The 21,157-nt window shown below is 43.6% G+C and overlaps 1 protein-coding gene across 4 annotated transcripts in view; it reads left to right on the top strand.

Annotated features, from left to right (window-relative positions):
- Nucleotides 1–21,157, top strand: part of tmem107l (transmembrane protein 107 like) — a 68,665-nt gene that overhangs the window by 12,776 nt on the left and 34,732 nt on the right. For all 4 annotated transcript variants that reach the window (XM_041174070.1, XM_041174071.1, XM_041174069.1 and 1 more), the window contains exons 3-4: nucleotides 3,399–3,466; nucleotides 15,374–15,474. In XM_041174070.1, the coding sequence (XP_041030004.1) occupies nucleotides 3,399–3,466; nucleotides 15,374–15,474 (169 nt within the window). The remainder of the gene's footprint in view (nucleotides 1–3,398; nucleotides 3,467–15,373; nucleotides 15,475–21,157) is intronic.

Here is a 21,157-nt window from a genome sequence, read left to right on the forward strand (position 1 = left end):
TCCCCTACTATCAACACCCTGGGGGGTAACATTGACCAGAATCTGAACTAGACTAGCCATATAAATATTGTGGCTACAAGAGCAGGTCTTGAGTCTAGGAATTGTGCGATGAGTAACTCACCTCCTGACTCCCCAAAGCCTGTTCACCATCTACAAGGCACAAGGCAAAAATGTGATGGAATACACCCCACTTGCCTGGATGAGTGCAGCTCCAACAGCACTCAAGAAGCTTGACACTGTCCAGGACAAAGCAGCCCGCTTGATTGGCACTACATCCACAACCTCCACCACTTTCGCACAGTAGCAGCAGTGTGCACCATCTACAAGATGGAGGATGCAGGAACTCACCAAGGCTCCTTCAACAGCACCTTTCAAACCCACAACCACTACGACCTAGAAGGACAAAGGGATCAGATAGATGGGAACACCACCACCTGGAAGTTCCCCTCCAAGTCACTCACCATCCTGACTTGGAAATATATCACCGTCACTTCAAAATCCTGGAACTCCCTAACAGCACTGTGGATGTACCTACACCACATGTACTGCAGCGGTTCAAGAAGGCAGCTCCTCACCACCTTCTTGAGGACAATTAGGGGTGGGCAATAAATGCTGGCCCAGCCAGTGAAGCCCACACCCCACGAATGAATTTAAAAAAACCGACAAACGTGACCGATGCCAGCGGGCACAAAATTCCACCATCGCCTAATGCCTTCATCATCTTAAGTACTTCAACCAAATCACCTTCCAAACTCCACTTTTGAACTGGAAGACGACCAAGCACCCTGAGCCAATTTTGAACATGGCCATTAAGCAAGTATTAATCTAATGGTTTCCCTCTCCACCTCCTAGGCTTTCCACATGTCCCACCATGTGAGGAGTTGGAACTAGACACAGCATTCCACCTGAGACCTAATAGAGATCTCCTCCATTGACACCTTGTTTTCAAATGAAAACAGTTTTCTTCTTGTATTTTTTTTTTGTGTTGAGATGAACACGACTGCAGTTCTCTCTTTTCCAGGAAGAAGAAGTCAATATTTCTTTATGTCTAGCCTTTACTTGGCTTAATCTAATTTACTTTTGATTGTAGACTGCAGCCTAGGTACTTCTGTAGGGTCTTACTTGTCATCGGCTATCCCTCAGTCCAAGGATGACACCTACTCAAGGTTGAGAGTTTCTGCCATGGTTTGCTTTTGAATGAAGAGGCCAATATTTGACCTGCAGATCTTTGGACACATGGCACACGACCTTGACCACATGGTAGTGGATTCAGAATGCAGGATTTGCTTCCTTTTCTTTCTTTCTCTGCTGCCATTCTGTATATCATTATGATGTTGAGATTCAAAGCGTGGTGCAGCTTGACTGACAAGTTGTCACCATTCTGAATGGTTGGAAACAAGCTCCTCCCAGGTATTACCTGAATGCCATTGAGGTTCAAAGAGAGCTTCAAAGTGACTTTGAAGCATTTTCTTTGTCCTAATCTGGGATGTTGAGGCCTGAGGGAACAGGACATGACACAGGATTCAGTCTGCAGCCATATGGACACAGTGGCCAGATTGTTGAAGTTGATTTCGCAGGAGTTTTGCCTGAATGCTGTGAACCTGGCTTCAAGAACAATACTAGTGTTTGTTTAGAGGTCCTGCCAAATCCGGAGGATGTGGCGGAGGCAATGCTGCTGGAATTTCTCTAGTGCTCTTATGATACACGTTTCAGGTCTTGCTGCAGTAGAAGAGGTGATGACCACAACTGTTCTGTACACTAAAGCTTCTGTTCTTTTGCAGAAGTCTTTGTTTTCAAATATTTGCTGCCATAGATAATTTTGTAGAAGGTTGAACTGATGTTGTATCTCCTTGTTAATGGTGGCCTTTTGGGAGAAGTGGCTGCTAAGGTATGGGAAGTGTTCAACATATTTCAGAGTGCTTCTTTCAACATATATGGCAGGTGAACCAATTGGCTGATCAGGTGAGGGTTGAAATGAGGTTTGTTTTGGTAACATTCAAGGACACGCCGAGTCTTTTGTATTCAGAATTGAGGAGATCAAGAGTTGTTGGCAAATCCAGTGTGGAGTGGGCAAACTGTAGATCATGTACATCTATGATGGCCAGTTAAATTTTGGGACAGAGGCAACTGAGGTTAAGGAGTTCTCCATCTAAACAGTATTTAATACTGACTCCTGAGGGTACTTAATCTTTGAGATGTATAAACAACCTCAGGTAGCTGGTAAATGGTTTGGGGGCTATCGCATACCTTTGCCTGACCCCATTCTGAAAGAAGAAGGCATTTCTTTGAGATCTCCCACTCAAGACAGTTGCAGTCATGTCATGAAACAATTGCAGGATTGTGATGAAGTTTCTTGGACCTCAAATCATTGAAGCACAATCCACAGAGCCTTGGCATTTACTGAGCCAAATGCTTTGATCAAGCCAATGAATGCAATGAAAATCACCTTGTTTACTTGTATAAGTCTAACCAATGTATTAGACTCTTAAGATGCTGTATCAAGAGTTATAAGATACACGATGACAGGTTGACTGCTGGAAACAAACAGTGAGACGGCATCGAGATGGCATATGTTAAGATCATCACAAGGAGTATTATAGGAGAGGTTAGCAAAAGATTATTTACACACAGGCCCAATGTGATAGCATACTCTCCAATTGCCTGGACGAGTGCAGTTCCAACAATACTCAAGAACCTTGACACCATCCAGGACAAAGCAGCCCTCTTGATTGGCACCCCGTCTACCAACTTAAAAATTCACCCCCTCTATCACCAATGCACAGAGGCAGCATTGTGTATCATGTACAAGATGCAATGCAGCAACTCACCAAAGCTCCTTTGATAGCTCCTTCCAAATCAGTGAACCTTTACAACAATAAGTACAAGGGCAGCAGATGCAAGGGAACACCATTACCTGCAAGTTCCCTTCCAAGCCACACACCATCCTGACTTGGAACTATGGTACTGTTCCTTCACTGTTAAAATCCTGAAACTCCCTAACAGCACTGGGTGTACTTACATGGACAACAACAGTTCATGTAGATGGCTCACCACCATCTTCTCAAAGGCCATTAGGAATGGGCAGTAAATGTTGATCTTGCTAGCGACACTTACACTCCATAAAAGAATTTTTAAAAGGGGGGTTAGTTTGCCGGAAAATGTTGCCAGAGCAGAGTCTATAAATTATTTTGAAAGGGCATTAGGTAGTTTCTTGAAAGCAGGAATATTAAGACTATGAGTAGTAAGCAGCTTGATGGGCTGAAAGAAGAAACTTGCGTGTATAATTTTGCATTGCTTATAGGGCCCATTTATGGACTCCAAACTTTTTACGGTGTTTTGTTTTGCTTGATCATATAAAGGGAGTTTATTCTCAGATGTTTGTTCCTTCTCTATTGCAGGAGAACAATGTCCTGGCTTGTCTCCCTCCAAGCTACACCGCTCGCCAGTATCAAAGCCGTGACACAGAGTAAGTACTATACCAATGAAGGGGTATATTATAATGACATTATGCACATTGTCAACACAGCTACCTAGCACATTGAGTAGTGATATAAACTTTGGTCTCGATCAATCTGAGGTGGCTGGATTGAGTTTACAATGTGCCTGCGATTTGTCCTGAGGAACCTGAAGTCTCGAACTCACCAGCCTCACACCATTTCTGCGAGGCAGTCACCAGCGCAGATACTAGCATCTCAGTAGGAATTGGAACATCGGCTAGTGTCCCAGGGCACAGTGGTGAGGGCACTTCACAGTCGCTCAAGGAGCTGGCAAAGACAGAGAGTGCCCATGGCGCCAGCAGTTGGGGGACTGCAGAGAACCAGGCACATGCTTAGTTGGTGCCTGATGATGTGCCTCTGGAGTCGCCCACGACGCAGCAGCTGCAGGAAATGTGGCCAGGTGTGCGGGAGCATCTGGGTGTGATACATGAGGCTATGCTTGGCTTGGTCTCCGTGGTGGAGAAGTCTACGCGGACGCTCGTTGAAGCTATGAGCCACATGTCCGAGTGCCATGTGTCCTCCATGGAGAGAGTGGCGATTCTCCTGGAGAGTCTACTGTAGGAGATCTGCCAGGGCTTCCTGGGGATATGCTCTGACCAGCAAGCCCTCACGTCGGCAATGAGCTCAGCTGGTCACTGCTAGTGTGGGAGATGATCTGGGTAGCAAGCTTCCCAGCTCGTTGCCCATCCATCCAATGTGAGCAAGGAGGTCACATTGGCGCAGTAGCTGCCTGTCGTCTCTGCGGGCTCCTCTCAGGGCGCTCTGGATGAGAGCACCAGCTCCTCCACCCCTCTCCCAGTGACCGTATCATCCGGTGAGGCTGCGACGACTGGGGAGTTGCCAGCTGTGGAACTGGCAGCTGCCTCCCAGGTGGGGCCAGCACAGGCTGCACGGGCCAAGGTCATCGAGGCCAACAGGACAGCAGGGTCAGAGGGCTGTCTCAGATGCCACTCTAAGCGACAGGGCAGCACCAAGATGTAGCACCCGGAAACGAAAGCATAAGGCACATTAGGAACACTACAGGTTTTTCACTGGTGCTTTTGTGTTGGCCCGAGATTAGGTCTCATGATTTAATTTTGATTGTTTCCACTAGTTTAATAATTGTGAGAATTTCTGAAACACACATTAAATGCCAGATATGTGACCATGGCTGAGGGTGGCTCATTTCTTCTGCATGCGTATGTTTAAGAAAAGTGTCATGAGTGTTTCTTTGGACATTCAACTTTATTTACAAGGCCTTTAGTTCCTGCTGATAACCTGGCAGATTTTGCACTAAGGTGTCGAATATTCGGGCGCCAGGCTAGGCTAATCCAGGTGATCTATCTGTGCTGTGCTAGCTGAAGGTTCATTGGATTAAAGCATCCCGGGTGTCCCTGCCTCCTTGGAGTAGTCCCGAGTCAGCATCTACCCCCTCAGCATTTCCCTGTGCATTGTTAATCCTTGGAATCATTGCTGGACTCAGCCACTGCGTCGACGTCTTCATCGTCCACTGCGTCCCTCCTTTTCAGCGCAAGATTGTGGAGAGCGCAGCTTGCAACCACTATCCCCGAGACACGATCTGGGGGCTACTAGAGTACGTCCCCGAGCGGTCCAGGCATCAGAAGCGCATCTTGAGAAGACCGATGGCTCTCTCCACCACAGCCCTTGTGGAGCCGTGGCTCCTATTGTACCGCTGCTCAGCCGTGGGAGCTGCCAGGGTACCTTGCACAGACTTGTAGAATCTGCATCCTGTGATCACACACCATCTGCATGTTCAGGGAATGGAAGCCCTTCCTGTTGACGAAGGCACCGGGCTCATTTGCTGGCGCCTTGATGGCCACATGTGTACAGTCTATTGCACCCTGGATGCGGGCAAAGCCAGCAAAGGTTGCTCGCTGTGTCTGGCTTGCCTGGTCCCAGTGGAATTGGATGCATGCCTGAACAGAGCGTCAGTGACCTGCTTGACACAAGTGTAGACAGCTGATTGGGAGACACCACAAAGATCACCCACCGAGCCCTGGAAGGAGCCAGAGGCATAGAAGTGGAGGGCAGCTGTGACCTTCAGCGCCTCTGGCATGGGGTGCCCGCCCACAGTTAGGGAAGATCTCAGGGCCAATCATCTGACAGATATGGTTGACTGTCTCCCTTGACAGTCAGAGTCTCCTTCTGCACTGCACCTCAGACATATTGAGGTAACTGCTTCGCCACCTGTATACCCTGGTAACAGGATAGTGACATCTTCTGTGGCCCCCTCCACCTTGGACTACCTCTTGGCCCTGTGTCCCTTGTGCTCATGCCTATCCAACCAAAGGTGGCTCCCCTGGAGGCTGAGTGTGCACTCCTGGCCTCTTCCTCCTTTGAGCCCTCCCTTCTTCCTCAGAGGAGCTGCCTCCAGTGGACAGATCAGATCCCAAATCCAGGCTAAGGGAAGGCTTCCTGAAAGTTACAGGCCAGCAAAAGGTTCCTCGCTGCAGAGTGCTGACCTGAAGGTTAAAAGTCCAAAAAAGGCTCCTGGATTGCGTTCTGAAGTACTGTAGATCACACAAGCAAGTTTAAAATACTTTCTCCGATAAATGCTTCACAAAGCAGATTCATGACCCCACTGAGCCCTCTTATCCCGCTCGTAGATGAGCTTAATAGAAAAGTCTCTTCGCCGCCTGCCTGTTGGGCCTGTGCACCAACCCAAAGATTGCACGGGCACTGAAAAATCGGAGTCGATTGAAGACTAAAGGGCCTCAACTGGCCTCTTAATTAATGGTGGGCACATGTCGGACTTCATTGCGCCAGCGCCCAGCAAATTATTGCGATGGTGTGCGGTGACGTCGGGACGCCTGCCTGATGTCACCATGTGTCATTTTACGCATGGATATGTGGGGCACATCAAATGGAAAATTCTGCCCTATTTGTTCGTAGACCTTCCCCATTGTTAGGGCCTCAGAGGAATTGGCCCTTGATTACTTGGGCCATAAGTGGTCTCTGTGACAGTGAAGAAGCCACGGATATCATTCATGTCAGCGAGATGTTGAATTTTCTTTGCCTTATCTGCCAGCTACAAGTTGTTCATGTCACATGTGCATCTTTGTACCTCTGCCTTTGCTTGTTGGCAAGTCAGTTTCTTTTGTTTTGAGTTTTGGTCATTCCACCAGACACAGAAAGCCTTGCCCTTGCAATCAATCAGTTTGCTGATATCTTGACGTTTCTTGACAGAAAATTCAAGCACCTCTTTGCAGGTATTTGTGTGCAGTGGGTATTGTAATCTCATGTGTTCCCCATGTGCTCCTGTTATCTTCTGGAAGGCAGCTTTATGATCATTCTAGTGGAATGAGTGCCTAATAGCTGGTTATATTTATTTGACTTCAAGCAATGACAGTATGACAATTTGTTCTTTAACAGTTGTATTGATTGATATGGATGAAGTAGCAGGCATTTCTTTCAAGTGAGAGCCACTGAAATATGTTAGTAGAGAAAATAAATTCCTAGAATCCTCTGCTGGAACTACATATTAACCCCTTTCTACCATGTCTCCTAACATAAGGACACTTGTAAACCAATTGGTTTATTTTATGGAGATATTCAAGTGAACAGAATACCATTTTCATAGAGTTTAGTCTATTTCCCATTATTCATCTTAACAGCAGTGACACCTGTTGTCCCAGAAGCAGTACAGTAAGAAAATTTTATAATTTCCTTAAAGGGTCTGTGGAATCTATAATTGTTTTTGAGAATGATCGAAAAGAACTTGAGTTTAGTTCTAATTTTCTTGGATAAGAAATACTGGTCTATGTGACCTGGTGACCCTTGACCTGGAAGCAGTATCAACAAGAAGAAAGTTAAGAAAGAAGCTGTGCGGCTGGCAGTTGCATAGGAGAGCTGCAAACACAAAGAAAACAGACAGAGTCAGAAAGAGGAACATGAGTTTTGAGAGAAGAAGAAGTAATCACTCGCAGGAAGAGAGTCAGCTTTTCTGATTGGCAGAAAAGAAGACGGGAGCTCATGGTGGACTGTCCGAGCTAGCTATAAAGATCTACAACCTAGAAAGCAGTGCGAATAGCTCAGAGACACTAAAGAGCGCGTTGCTTTACCAGAAGTGGCCAACTGTGAACCAAGGTGTTATTGGTTGGGCAGCTAAAAAGGAACTCTGGAAAGCTGCACCATCAGGACTTTTTTGACCCGAGGGAGAGAGGGTTTGTAGAAATGTTCCTTGCTGATAATGATCGTAACTGTGAAACTCTAAGTGAAAGCTATTGTTGGATAGGACCTACTCTGCTTGACCAAAGAACAGCATGTTTTGGAACTATGTAGCTATGTGGTGTCACATTTTTGTGGAGGATGTGTGAATGCTTTAATAGCAATATATCTTGGTTGAAATGATTAATGTGAGATTTACCTTTTTATTTAAAGTATCATTTGCCTTTTAATTCATTCAAATTTACAATAGTTCTGATTGTGTTAAGTAAAAGCTAAAAGAAGCGGAATCTTGTTGGTAATTTCTTCATTTGGGGGTCATTCAGTAAACGTAGTTATTTTGGTTTACAGTTACCCCACAGGGATTGTAACTTGTGTGGTCCTATCTCACTTGCTAGTCAGTATCACTGATTGGCTCTAATCTTAAACAAAAACAAAAACAGAATTACCTGGAAAAACTCAGCAGGTCTGGCAGCATCGGCGGAGAAGAAAAGAGTTGACGTTTCGAGTCCTCATGACCCTTCGACAGAACTTGAGTTCGAGTCCAAGAAAGAGTTGAAATATAAGCTGGTTAAGGTGTGTGTGGGGGGGGGGCGGAGAGAGAGAAGTGGAGTGGGGGTGTGGTTGTAGGGACAAACAAGCAGTGATGGAAGCAGATCATCAAAAGATGTCAACAACAATAGTACAAAAGAACACATAGGTGTTAAAGTTAAAGTTGGTGATATTATCTAAACGAATGTGCTAATTAAGAATGGATGGTAGGGCAATCAAGGTATAGCTCTAGTGGGGGTGGGGAGAGCATAAAAGATTTAAAAAAAAAAATTTTTTTTTTAAATTTTTTTTTTAAATAATGGAACTAGGTGGTAAAAGGAAAATCTTTATAATTTATTGGGGGAAAAAAGGAAGGCGGAGACAGAAAGGGGGTGGGGATGGGGGAGGGAGCTCACGACCTAAAGTTGTTGAATTCAATATTCAGTCCGGAAGGCTGTAAAGTGCCTAGTCGGAAGATGAGGTGTTGTTCCTCCAGTTTGCGTTGGGCTTCACTGGAACAATGCAGCAAGCCAAGGACAGACGTGGGCAAGAGAGCAGGGTGGAGTGTTAAAATGGCTCTAATCTTGCCTGTTATAGAGTGCATGTCCTCAAATCTAGCATCTCTCAGAGCCTCCCTTTAATTAGAAAAAGAATGAGACCAGCCTGTCTCTTGTTTCAAACTTCAGTTGATATGATGTACAATATCTTCATTGAAATTAAATTCAAAACATATGGTAATTTGTATCTGGCAACAGAAAATGATGTAGGCCAGCCAGATTGTCATAAAAATTCAAATGCCTCACTAATGCCCATCAGCAAAGGGATCCTGCCACCTCTGCGAAGGTGACTCCAGTTCCATGCTACCTGTCAGGCAACCAAGCATAGGCAATAAACATTCCCTTGCCAGTGCTGCTCATATTCCAAGAAAAATGTCTCATGTTTTGGAAGGAAAAATAAGAAAAATTATAATTGTCTCATTTTTCCTTCCAAAACATAAGACATTATAAACTAAATGGTACAATAGAGATTTGCCAGGCAGGCTTGCTGCACAACGTAGCCTGATGTTGTTCCAAGCATTATTAAGGGTGTGATACCAAAACATTTCAAACAAATTATACTTAAAATTAATGGGCTTTAATCTTGTAAAGCCAGCAACTTGCCTCTTGATCAGAAAGCAGAATGAACATAGGAGTACAAGTAGGCAATTCAGCCCATCGAGACTGTTCTGCCATTCAATACAGTCATGGGTGATCACCCACTTCAGTGTGTTTTTCCTCACATCCCTTTAGGTCATTGACAGATTGCTGAATACCAAGCTCTGCTTTAAACATACTCAATGGCTGAGCTTTCACAGCCCTCTGGGGTAGACAATTCCAAAAGATTCATAACCCTCTGAGTGAAAAGAATTCTCCTCATCTCGGTTATACCTGGCTTTCCCCTTATTTTGAAATTGCGTCCTCTAGACTCCCCAACCAGGGGAAGCATCTTACCTGTATCTACCCTGCCTACCCCTTTAAGTATTTTGTAGGTTTCAATGAGATCACCTCTCATTCTTCGAAACTCTAAGAGAATACAGGCCCAGTTTCCCCAATCTCTCTTTATAGGAAAGTCCTGCCATCCCTGGAACAAGTCTGGTGAACTTTTGTTACACTCCCTCTATGGAATAATATCCTTCCTAAGGTAAGGGGATCAAAACTGCACACAGTACTCCAGGTGTGGTCTAACTAAGGTTCTATACAATTGAAGCAAGACTTCACTACTCTTGTACTCAAATCCTCTTCCGATAAAGGTTAGCTTTCCTAATTGCTTGCTGCACCTGCATGTTAGCTTTCAGTGACTTATTGACGAGGACACCCAGGTTCCTTTGTACATCTACACTTTCTAATCTTTTACCATTTAAGAAATACCCCACACATCTGTTCCTCCTACCAAAGTGGATAACCTCACATTTTTCCACATTATATTCCATCTGCCATGTTCTTGACCACTCACTAAATCTGTCTAACTCCCCTTGACACCACTTTGCAACTTCCTCATGATACACATTCCCACCTAGCTTTGCGTCATCCGCAAACCTGGAAATATTACACTTTGTCCCCACATCCAAATCATTGATATATATTGTGAACAGCTGGGGCCCCAAGTACTGATCCTTGCGGTACCCCACTAGTCACAGCCAGCCAATGTGAGAATGACCTGTCTTCTGTTACCCAACCCTTAATCTATGCCTGTATATCACTTTCTATCCCATGTGCTTTAATTTTGCTAACCAACCTCCTGTGGATTCTTTATCAAAAGCCTTCTGAAAATCCAAATATACTACATCCACTGACTCCCCTAATCAATTTTGTTAGTAACACCCTCAAATTCCAATGGGTTCTTCAAAAATGATTTCCCATTCATAAATTCATGTTGATTACGCCCATTCAGATCATTATTATGCAAGTGTCCATTTATCACATACTTTATAATAGATTTTAGTAAAGCTGTAAAGCTAACAGGCCTGTAGTTCCCTGTTTTCTCTCTCCCTCCCTTCTTAAATAGTGGGGTGACATTTGCAGGAACCATTCCAGAATCTAGAATTTTGGGAGGTGATCACCAATGCATCCACTATCTCCATAGCCACCTCTTTAAACGCTCTGGGATGTAGAATATTAAGCCCTGGAGATATATCAACTTTCAGTCCCATTAATTTCTCCAATACAACCTTCTTACTAATACTAATTTCCTTCAATTCCTTATTCTCCCCAATCCCTTGGAACTCTAATTCTGGGAGATTTCTTGCTTCTTCCTCAGTGAAGACAGACACAAAGTAAACATTTAGCTTCTCTGCCATTTCTCTATTCCCCATTATAAATTCTCCAGACTCTGCCTGTAATGGACCCACATTTGTCTTAGCCAAACGTTTCCTTTTTATGTAACTATAGAAGCTTTTACAGTCCATTTTTGTTTTTTTGCTAGTTCACATTCATATTCTATTCTCTCTTTATTAGTTTCTTAGTCTTCCTTTGCTGTATTCTAAAATCCTCCCAATCCTAAGGTTTACTACTATTTCTGGCAACTTTATGGGTCTTTTCTTTTAATCTTATACAATCCTTAACTTCCTTTGTTAGCCACAGTTGTTGTAAACTATGTAATAATATCCATAGCCTATGTACCGTCATACCTTTTAATGTATTTTCCCATTCCATTTCAGCCAGTTTGCCCCTCATAACTTCATAATTTCTTTTGTTCAAAGTTAACACCATGGCTTCAGACTGAACTACCTTACTTTCAAACAGAATGTAAAGTTCTATCATATTATGGTCACTCATCCCTAGAGGTTCTTTGACAACAAGATTACTAATTAGCAGTTTCTCGTTACATAATATTAGATCCAAAATAGCCTGTTCTCTAGTCAATTCCTGAACTTACGGAATAGAAAACCATCCCCAACACAATCCAGAAACTAGTCCTCAACAGCATTAGTGCTCATTAGGTTTATCTAGTCTCTATGCAGATCAAAGTCACCCCTGATTACTATATTGCCCATGCTTCATGCTTCTCTAATCTCCTGATTTAATACCATGCCCCACACCACCACAACTGTTTGGTTGCTTATAAACAACTCCTACCAATGTTTGCTGTCCCTTAGCTCCACCCAAACAGATTCCACATTTTGATCTTCCAATCTGAGATCCTCCCTTACTAATGTACTTAATATTAGTACAGTACCACCTCCTTTTCCTTTTTTGCCTGTCCTTCCTAAATGTTGGATATCCTTGAATATTTAGTTCCCAGTCTTGATCACCCTATAGCCACGGTTCCATAATGGAAATTAGGTCATATCCATTTATCTCTATTTGTGCCTTTAAATCATCTACCTTGTTGTGAATGCTGTGCACATTCAGATGGAGTGCCCTTGACTTTGTCTTTTTGACATTATTCCACATTCGAAGCCTAGTTGATGCTTGCCTTTGTTTCGCTGTCCTCTAATTTTGCTTTCTGCTTTATTCTTCCTGTTGCCATCTTTACTTCCTTCCAGTTTAAGCTACCCTTGGGTTCCCAAAGCCTGACAAGATAGTTTAGATCCTCCCCAACAGCTCTAGCAAATCTCCCTGTGAGGATATTAGTCCCAGTCCTGTTAAGGTGTAACCTTCCCATCTTGTACAGGCCCCACCTGCTTCAGAACCAGTCCCAATGCCTCAGAAATCTGATGCCTTCCCTCCTACGCCAGCTCTCTAGCCATGTTCAATCGATCAGTCCTCCTATTCCTATGCTCACTAGCATGTGGCACTGACAATAATTCTGAGATTACTGCTCTTGAGGTCCTGTTTTATAATTGCTTTCCTAACTCCCTACAATCTGCTTTCAGGACCTCATCCCTCTTCCTACTTATGTTATTGGCACCAGTGTGGACCACAACCCCTGGCTGTTCACCCTCCCCCAGAAGGATGTCTTGCAGCTGCTCCATGACATCCTTGACCCTGGCACCAGGGATGCAACACACCATCCTGGAGTCGCATTTACTGCCACAGAAACGTCTGTCTGATCCCTTGACTATTGAATTCCCCTGTTACTATTGCTCTTCCAGTCTTCTTCCTTCCCTCCTGTGCAGCTGAGCTGCCCCGATGTGCCACAGACTTGGTTCTGGCTTCAATCCCCTGAAGAACCATAGCCCTTACCAGTTTCCAAAATGGAAAACCAAATGGCAAGCAAGACAAACTCGGGACTCCTGCACTACCTGCTTGATTCTCTTGGACTGCCTGGAGGTCACCCATTCCCTCTCTGCCTGCATATCTGCAGTGTGACTACCTCAAATATGCTATCCACATAGTTCTAAGTCTTGCAGATGCACCACAGTGGCTTCCGCCAGAGCTTAAGCTTCTACAGCTGGTGACATTTCCTGTGGATTTAGAATACTTGATGCCTCTATGAATTCCCATGTACCACATGATGTACATTCCATGGACCAGCTGACCTGTCATACTGTAACTTTAGAAACTATTTATTACAATTAGAATAAATAGAATATCTTACCAGTTACTCAAAAATCAATTTCTTCCCCTGTACTGAAGTAAGATCCAGCTACTTGAGTTTGGAAAAAGGTAGAAAAAGAAAGCACATCCTTCCCCTCTTCACTGAACTCCCTCATTCACCAAACCCCCGCGTTACACTGTGCACTTGAAGCAGCATTCGACAGACAAAACAGCACTGAGGAAGGCCTGTATTTATAGTTTCTGAAAAACAACTGATTCAAGCTTCTGAAAAGCTAGCTTTTAAGCTAGCTACCTAACTAACTAGCTGCAGCTACTCTCGGAGAGCTTGTATACCCCTGTTTTAAGGCCTGAATAAAACTTAACTTCACTTAACTTGAGAAGTATTTTTTTAGTTAATTGCTAAATCAAAGGAAAGAAAAGGCTACACTTTAGATAGAAATTAACCCTTAAAGCTCCCTTACCAGTGCTCAGTTAAGACTCTGAAAAGCTGGACTTCATCACCAGAGCCATTGGTCTAGGAGGTGGATTTCGCTTGAATTATTTTATGAAACTCTGGTTAGGCTGCAATTGAAGTATTGTATCCAGTTCTAGTCACCACATTTCAGGAAAGATGTGGGGTCCTTGGGAGGGTGCAGAGGAGATTTACTAAAGTGGTTCCAGGGACGAGGGGTTTTAGCTGCAAAGTTATGTTGAAGAAGCTGGGGTTATTCTCCTTGAAACAAAGGAGGCTGAGGGGAGATTTGATGAAGGTATAAAAGATTATGACAGGATTAGATAAGGTAGACAAAGAAAAGCTGTTCCTATTAGCTGATGGCATATGGGCAAGGGGACACAGATTTATGGTTTTGGGCAAGAGATGCAGGGCAATGAAGAGCTTCTTACGAAACAAGTGGAAATGACCTGAACTCACTGCCTATAAGGATGTTGGCGGTGGTTTCAAAAGGTAGAATGGCACTTGAAGGAAATGAATTTACAGGGCTACAGCTTAGAGTGGATTGGATTGGATTATTCTACAGAAAGCCACATGGACTTAATGGGCACCTACTGTGCCAAGACTGTGACTCTATAAATTGGGGTGTTATCCTGGTGCTGTACGTCCTGCGTATGATGTTGACAGAAGACCATGGCAAATTGGTCCACTATCCTCTTTAGAACAGTACGGATAAGCACTGGTGCTATTTGCAGTCCTGATTTGGGGTAACAAGATCAGTCAGTTCAGATACTGGCCTCAGGAGCCTGGGCAGGGGCTGCTGATGGCCATTATCAGCCTACACTTCTAATGTGAGTTGGGAGTAGCACTCCTGATCCTCACGGCTATACATTAAGATGATTGAAAAATGAGAAACTTTTCGGAAAATAAGGTCGGTAGCAAGCCAATTCTCCTTTCATTGATTTCAAAACAGGTGTTCAGCCCCTGACTGGCATGAACAGTGGGCCTCACAGCTGTTTAAAGGTCACCACAGGCACTGACTGAGCAGTCTGACCCTGTATGGTGAGTGAAGCACTTCTGGCATGACACGAGTCTTGTTGGACTCTTAAGGATGCCACTTGCTATGCCTGTTATGGACCTAAATCTAATATTAAGGAAGTGCTCCTTCTGTTATACAAAACACTGGCCAGGCCTTCAGTTTTGAGCATCTCTCCTTAGGGAGGCTGTATTGACTTTGCTGAAGGTCCGGTGACAGTTCAACAGGACGACTCAGAGAATGATGGGATTGAGTTATGATGAGAGATTTGGTAAATTTGGATTATATTCCCTGCCATTGAGAAGGGTGAGGAGTCATTGAATCTTGGCATAGATAGGGAAGGATTCCAAATCACAGATATAATCTAAAAATTTAAACTAAATGAATTTTTAAATGTAATAAACTGTATCATGAAATCAAAAACAAAATAAATTGAGGTGTGGTTAATGGTGGCTAATATAATGGCAGATTAGAGGTTCTGAAGGAGAATCATATTGGATGCGAAAAATTAACACTTTCTCTCTCCACGGATGCTGCCAGACCTGAGTTTTTTCAGCTCTTTCTGTTTTTGTTATGAAGGGCAGATTGGTCATGTTAGACAGACGGCTCTCCTGTGTTTTCCTGGTGTTACACATTTTGCATATCTGGTTCCACTTTTTCTCTAGTAGTCTGTGCACAAGAATTTATTGGTTTCTCTTGAATGTCTGTTGATTGTTGTTCCTTTGCTTCCTTCCAGATTAATTGTGGCATTATCGGTGACTCTGGGCATGTTTCTAATTGAGCTGCTGGGTTTCTTCTCTGGAGTCTCCATGTTCAACAACACCCAGAACCTCATTTGTATCCTTTAGGCAGTCACACAGCACTTTGAGTTAATCTTGTCTGACTAGGATCAGATAGGTTGAAAGACATTGGGCCGGATTTTCCAGCCCTGCCCACCACCAGGATCGTCCAGTCCCGACCAAAGTAAATGGACTTTAGGCTGGGCTGCCCAATCTCTTGCACCGGATCCCTCCATGATGGTGCCGGAAAATCCCGGCTATTGTCTCTTAGTGTCTGTAATGGGCATCTCCTGTAGCTTTTCCATTACTTAACTGTACCTTTTCCATTACTTAACTGTACCTTATCAATGATGAGAGGAATTATAGTGTATAGTTAAATTATTCCACAGGTATCAGTTTAAACAATTGGGTAATTTATTGTGAGCTTTTATCTTCTAAGTTTTTCAGTGAAGTTGCAGTTGCCACAGTTTTAATTGTATCCTGTGACATCCTAAGAGGCTACTTTCAGGAAGGTTGAATCCCACTTTGTAGACTTGGGATACTGACCTCCATTTCCACCTTGTACAGGTAGCAATCGCAGAGCCAGGATCCACGACAAGTCGTTGACAAGAGCATTGTGTCGGCAAAACCTAAAGAAGTTTGTTTCAAAGTACAGAGGATACAAATTGGTTTGTATTTTTCAATAAAACAGGCACAAAATACACCAATGTGTCAGTGGGACAGCCTGTGCCAAATCTACACAGGCATTGGCCCCACTACCAAATTCATGCCGACAATGCTTTATTCCAGCAGATGCTTTAAATAAGTGCTAGGCCCCTTGAATCTGTAATATCTGTTAAAATGATCCTTCTGACGAATTGTTCACTCATGAGCGGGCCAGGCATCAGGTTTGCCCCATACAATAAACTAGAAATTCCATTAGGCTATTTTTATGCCAGTAAATGAGAATGATCAAAGCGAGTGAAGAAATTGGTCCTCAGGCCACACTTAAGTAATCAGGTTGAGCTGTTTTGCTTCCAGAGGCAGCTCGCCCAACAAAAGCAATGGATTTCAGGCCGCTTGCCTGGATGACAGTGGCCCTCAGGTAAGTCCAAGGAGAGGCGAGGATTGATAGCTGGAGACAGGCACAGACTTCCTGGGTCCACAGAATTATATTATACATTTCACTAATCTTTTTTGACCACTGGCTTGGCCACATCCGCAAATTTGGCTATGGGGAGCAGAGTGTTGCATTCCCAAATTGCTCCTAATTTGCTCCCAAAAATGGACCTAAACTAATTCTGAGCCCCGGCTTGTCCCTTATATGCAACATTTTCTATCTGGGAAGACGTTGGATCTTCTGGACATCTGTCGAAGGGTCATGAGGACTCGAAACGTCAACTCTTTTCTTCTCCGCCGATGCTGCCAGACCTGCTGAGTTTTTCCAGGCAATTTTGTTTTTGTTTTGGATTTCCAACATCCGCAGTTTTTTGTTTTTAAGACATTGGATAGGACAGCTGCATTTAATGCTGTGCCCATTGCTATGCAGAATGCAACTATTTGTGGTTCAGGGTGAATTTCTGCCATTGTCACTTAGTTGTCAGCTCCTTGTGGTACTGTGCAGTGACACACAGTGACTTAGCAGCCCTCTGCAGTACAACAGTGGGGGAGTCCCAAGCAATCTTATAAGGAAACCAGGTAGTGAAGGATCAGAATATCACCAGTCTCAACTGTAACATTTTATAAATGGGTTATGCTTAGCTTCCCTCTGTATCTTAGACTAAGTTTCACTGTAACTTAATTATTTCTGATTACTTCAGTATATTATACACCAATAAATCAAAATATTTGGCAATTTGTGGAACTACCGGACACCTAAATTTTGAATCCATCAGGAATTAATTTAATTCTTAGTTACATGTGTTAGCCTTTGGCCTAGATTTTCACAGAGTCTGCCTTATCCAAAAGGCCCCGGGACCCTGGATCCCTGATTTTCAACAGATGATATTTTGCTGGGATATGACTCACATGACTCTCAAACCCAGCAGGGCTATTTGAACTGGGTTCTAAGTTCAAACAGACCCCATTTTCGCTGGACCAAGGGCCTTATCCCACATTGTGTCTTATATTTTTTTTAAGAGTAGGCGTGAATGCTCATAAGAGGCAGATTATGCCTGTGGACCAGTCAAGCTGTCAAATTATTTAAATGGTGATCCATTTAAATTTTGGAAAAGCTAACTTGCCTGTGTCTCTGAGTTGGAAAACATCAGTGCTTGCAGTTTCAATAATCATTTGTTGACACAACCCTAAATGCTATTATTATACCATTTTATTGCTTGACTGCTTCTACAACTTGTCAATATCACAGTGGTGGGCTGTAAGTTCACAGTTTGACAGATCCAAGAGTTTATTAAAGGATTAGCTATCTTTGATGTGGGGTTATGAATACAAATGTTTGTTTTTATAAGGGATTAAGTACTTGAAGTGATTTAACTGTGTTTAATGGGCTTTTATTGGAGTGTAGTTTTACGTAGCAAAGTCTATAATAGATACATAGGGCAGGATCTTCTGGCCGGCGAGCGGGGACATGGCCCGCTCACTGATGCGTAAAATAACGCAGGATGACGTCGAGTGGAACTACCGACTTCATCCTATGTCATTTCCGTTTTCAGGTCAGCAGGGGCGCAGCCAAGTCAGCTGCACACCCGCTAACCTGTCAACGGCCTATTGAGGCCATTGAAAAACTAATTAAGGTCATTAATGGACCTGCCCGTTCAACCTTAAGGCTGGCGGGCAGGCCGGGACCCCTGGCGGGCTTTGGAAAAAGCATGAAGCCTCATCCATGGGTGGGATGAGGTTCCATGAGGGTATTTAAATTTTTATTAAAGGTTTCAATAAAAGTTATGGACATGTCAGGGAAATTTTTTTATCATTTCTATTACAAATTTTAAATCAGAGCCCATCTCCTTACGTATTCGCGAAAGAGCGCACTCCTGGCTGAGGGAATCTTCTTCCCCACCAGCACAGGGAGCGCATATGCCTTCATTGGTCCACCCATGTAAAATGGTGGCACGTCCCCAATCGGGGGCGCCGATTGGATTTGCGCCTGCTCCCTAATGGGGAGAACATTTTTCCCATTGAACTTTATTACATTTCAGCTCAGCATGGATCCTGAGGTCTGCCCTTGGTGGCTACTGAGTGAGTTGGCATGTAGGGTGTAAGGGCAAAGGGTGGTGGGTGGAGGGGTCATGGGTTGGCATGAGTTAGCACTAGGTTGATGGACTATAAGGGGACATGAGGGTGGGTAGATGGGCATAGTTTGTCATGGAAGATATGAGGGCCCTTAGGATGGCATGGAGGGAATAAGGGGCCATTGGGGTGGGTGGAGGGGCATAGATTGTCATTGATGAGGAGTGGGTGGGTGAGGGCTAGAGGGCTTAATATTCAACAACAAAACTGGGATGAAGTCTCAGAGAACTGAGGCCTTTTAACCAACCTGTCTTGGCACTTGGGGCTGCCTCCGATCCTCTGATCTGTGTCCAAGAGTGGCAGGCTGGACTCCAGGGTGCATGAGCATTGCATACAGTTCTGGAATCCGCATTATAGGAAGGATGTGATTGCACTAGAGTGTGTGCAGAAGAGATTTACGAGGATGCTGCCTCGGCTGGAGAGTTTTAGTTATGAGGAGAGATTGGATAGACTGGGGTTATTTTCCCTGGAGCAGAGGAGCTTGAGAGGGGACATGATTGAGGTATATAAAATTATGAGGGGCATAGATAGGGTAGACAGGAAGGAACTTTTCCTCTTGGTGGAGGGATCAGTAACCGGGGGCATAGATTTAAGGTAAGGGACAGGAGGTTTAGAAGGGATGTGAGGAAGAATTATTTTCACCCAGAGGATATTGGGAATCTGGAACTCACTGGCTGAAAAGGTGGTAGAGCAGACACATTTAAGAAGTATTTGGATGTGCACTTGCGATGCCATGGCATACAAGGCTATGGGCCTAGAGCTGGAAAATGGGATTAGAATAGGTCAGTACTTGTTTGACCGGCGCAGACTCAATGGGCCGAAGGTCCTTTTTCGGTGCTGTAGACCTCTATGACTATATGACTATGACACCCCCAGCCCCCACTGAATGCTGACCCCACCATTCGGGGCACTTTTTCCTGAGGGCCGCTGCAGCAAGCTGCATAAAAAATGCACGATCATTTACTTTTAAGAATTCCAAAGGGTGTCTTACCTCACACAAAAGGTGCCTTCCCTGTCCCAAAGATGTCCTGGGACAATATCCAAAGGGGCACTATACCATGGCTATCCAAATGAATCCACCAAGTTCAGACCAGCTTTTTAGCTAGCCTAATCCGCAAACACAGGGTTTCACGCTCCTGGCCTGACAAAATCCCACTTCAGTGGAAGCAGTTGGTGATTTAAATTGCCAGTTGCCTTCACAAACCACGCATGCACGAACCCCAGCCAGACTCCAGTCCCACCCCTCCGAAAATAAATTGCCATGTTTGGGGGGTTTAACTTAGGATTTTGGTCAATTTCCACTATTTTTGCCACGAGGCTCTCTGTAATGATGCAGATCTGGGCCAAATGCTTTATTGCAATTAGAGGAAAAAGAGGATGGTCAGTAACAATGTGGACTCCTTGAAAATTGGAAACAGTTGTATTGCCAATGAGAATAAGGGCATGGCGAACACATTTGAATTAATTGCATCAGTATTTACCGTGGAGAAAGAGGTCTGCATAATGGAAATCCCAAGAACACTAATACTGCATCAGGCACAGGGACTCACCAAAATTAACATCAACAAAATAACAGGAATGAAGAAAATAATGGCACTTATGACACAGCAGTTGGTAAAGGCTGAGTTATTTAAAATCCCAGAGGGAAATATTAAACAACTGTCATAACCTGTATTTTCAATTGGTATGTGTGAGATGCAGCTATGAATTCAGAAATGAAACCCACCAAGCCTCAAGAGGTTTTTTATATAAATTAAATTGAACATTTATTAATTTAACAAAAATTAAACACATGCACATTTCTACTATTTACTACCATAATAACTTTTAAACAAATCCCCTAGGTAATTATCTTCACCAAGGCAACAATAACCCATAGACTTAAACAGACACCAAGCAAAGCACATTTTATCTTATAAATTCAAAATGAGTTTTCTTTCAGTTTGGTTCTTTTGCACCATTGTAGGCTTCAGGTGGCATGCTTCGGACCTTTACACACAGAGCTCCTTTCTGTATGTACATAGCCTGCCCTTTGAAAGTAAATACTCATTGTATCACCAGACCCTTTGAATTCCACCTCTACTAACAATAAAACCCCTTTCATAGTACCAATTTTATTAGTAATATAAACTTGGTGCTTGGTGTCTCCTAGCTAAGTGCAAGATTTCACCCCCAGTCTCTGAATGGTTTATTCAATAAAATGCAAATGTATCCTCTACCATACTGTTTAACATCTCAAACCTACTGTACATCAAAGCACAAAGACTAGCTGGCTTTAATCCAATTAAGACACACACACACACCCACAGTGACCCTACTACAAGTCCAATTTAAAAAATTTCCAATAACATTATATACATTAATATCTTCATGTACACTAAAGAATAACAAATCCTATGGACCAGGTGGTTTCCTCTTCAGCGTATGAAACAAGTTTGTGAGAACATGCAGATACCCTAACTGTAATCTTCCAAAGTTCTCTCAGTTCAGAAACTGACAATGTGTGCTTATCA

Source organism: Carcharodon carcharias, chromosome 25 (genome assembly GCF_017639515.1).
Source record: "Carcharodon carcharias isolate sCarCar2 chromosome 25, sCarCar2.pri, whole genome shotgun sequence".
Lineage (NCBI taxonomy): Eukaryota > Metazoa > Chordata > Chondrichthyes > Lamniformes > Lamnidae > Carcharodon > Carcharodon carcharias.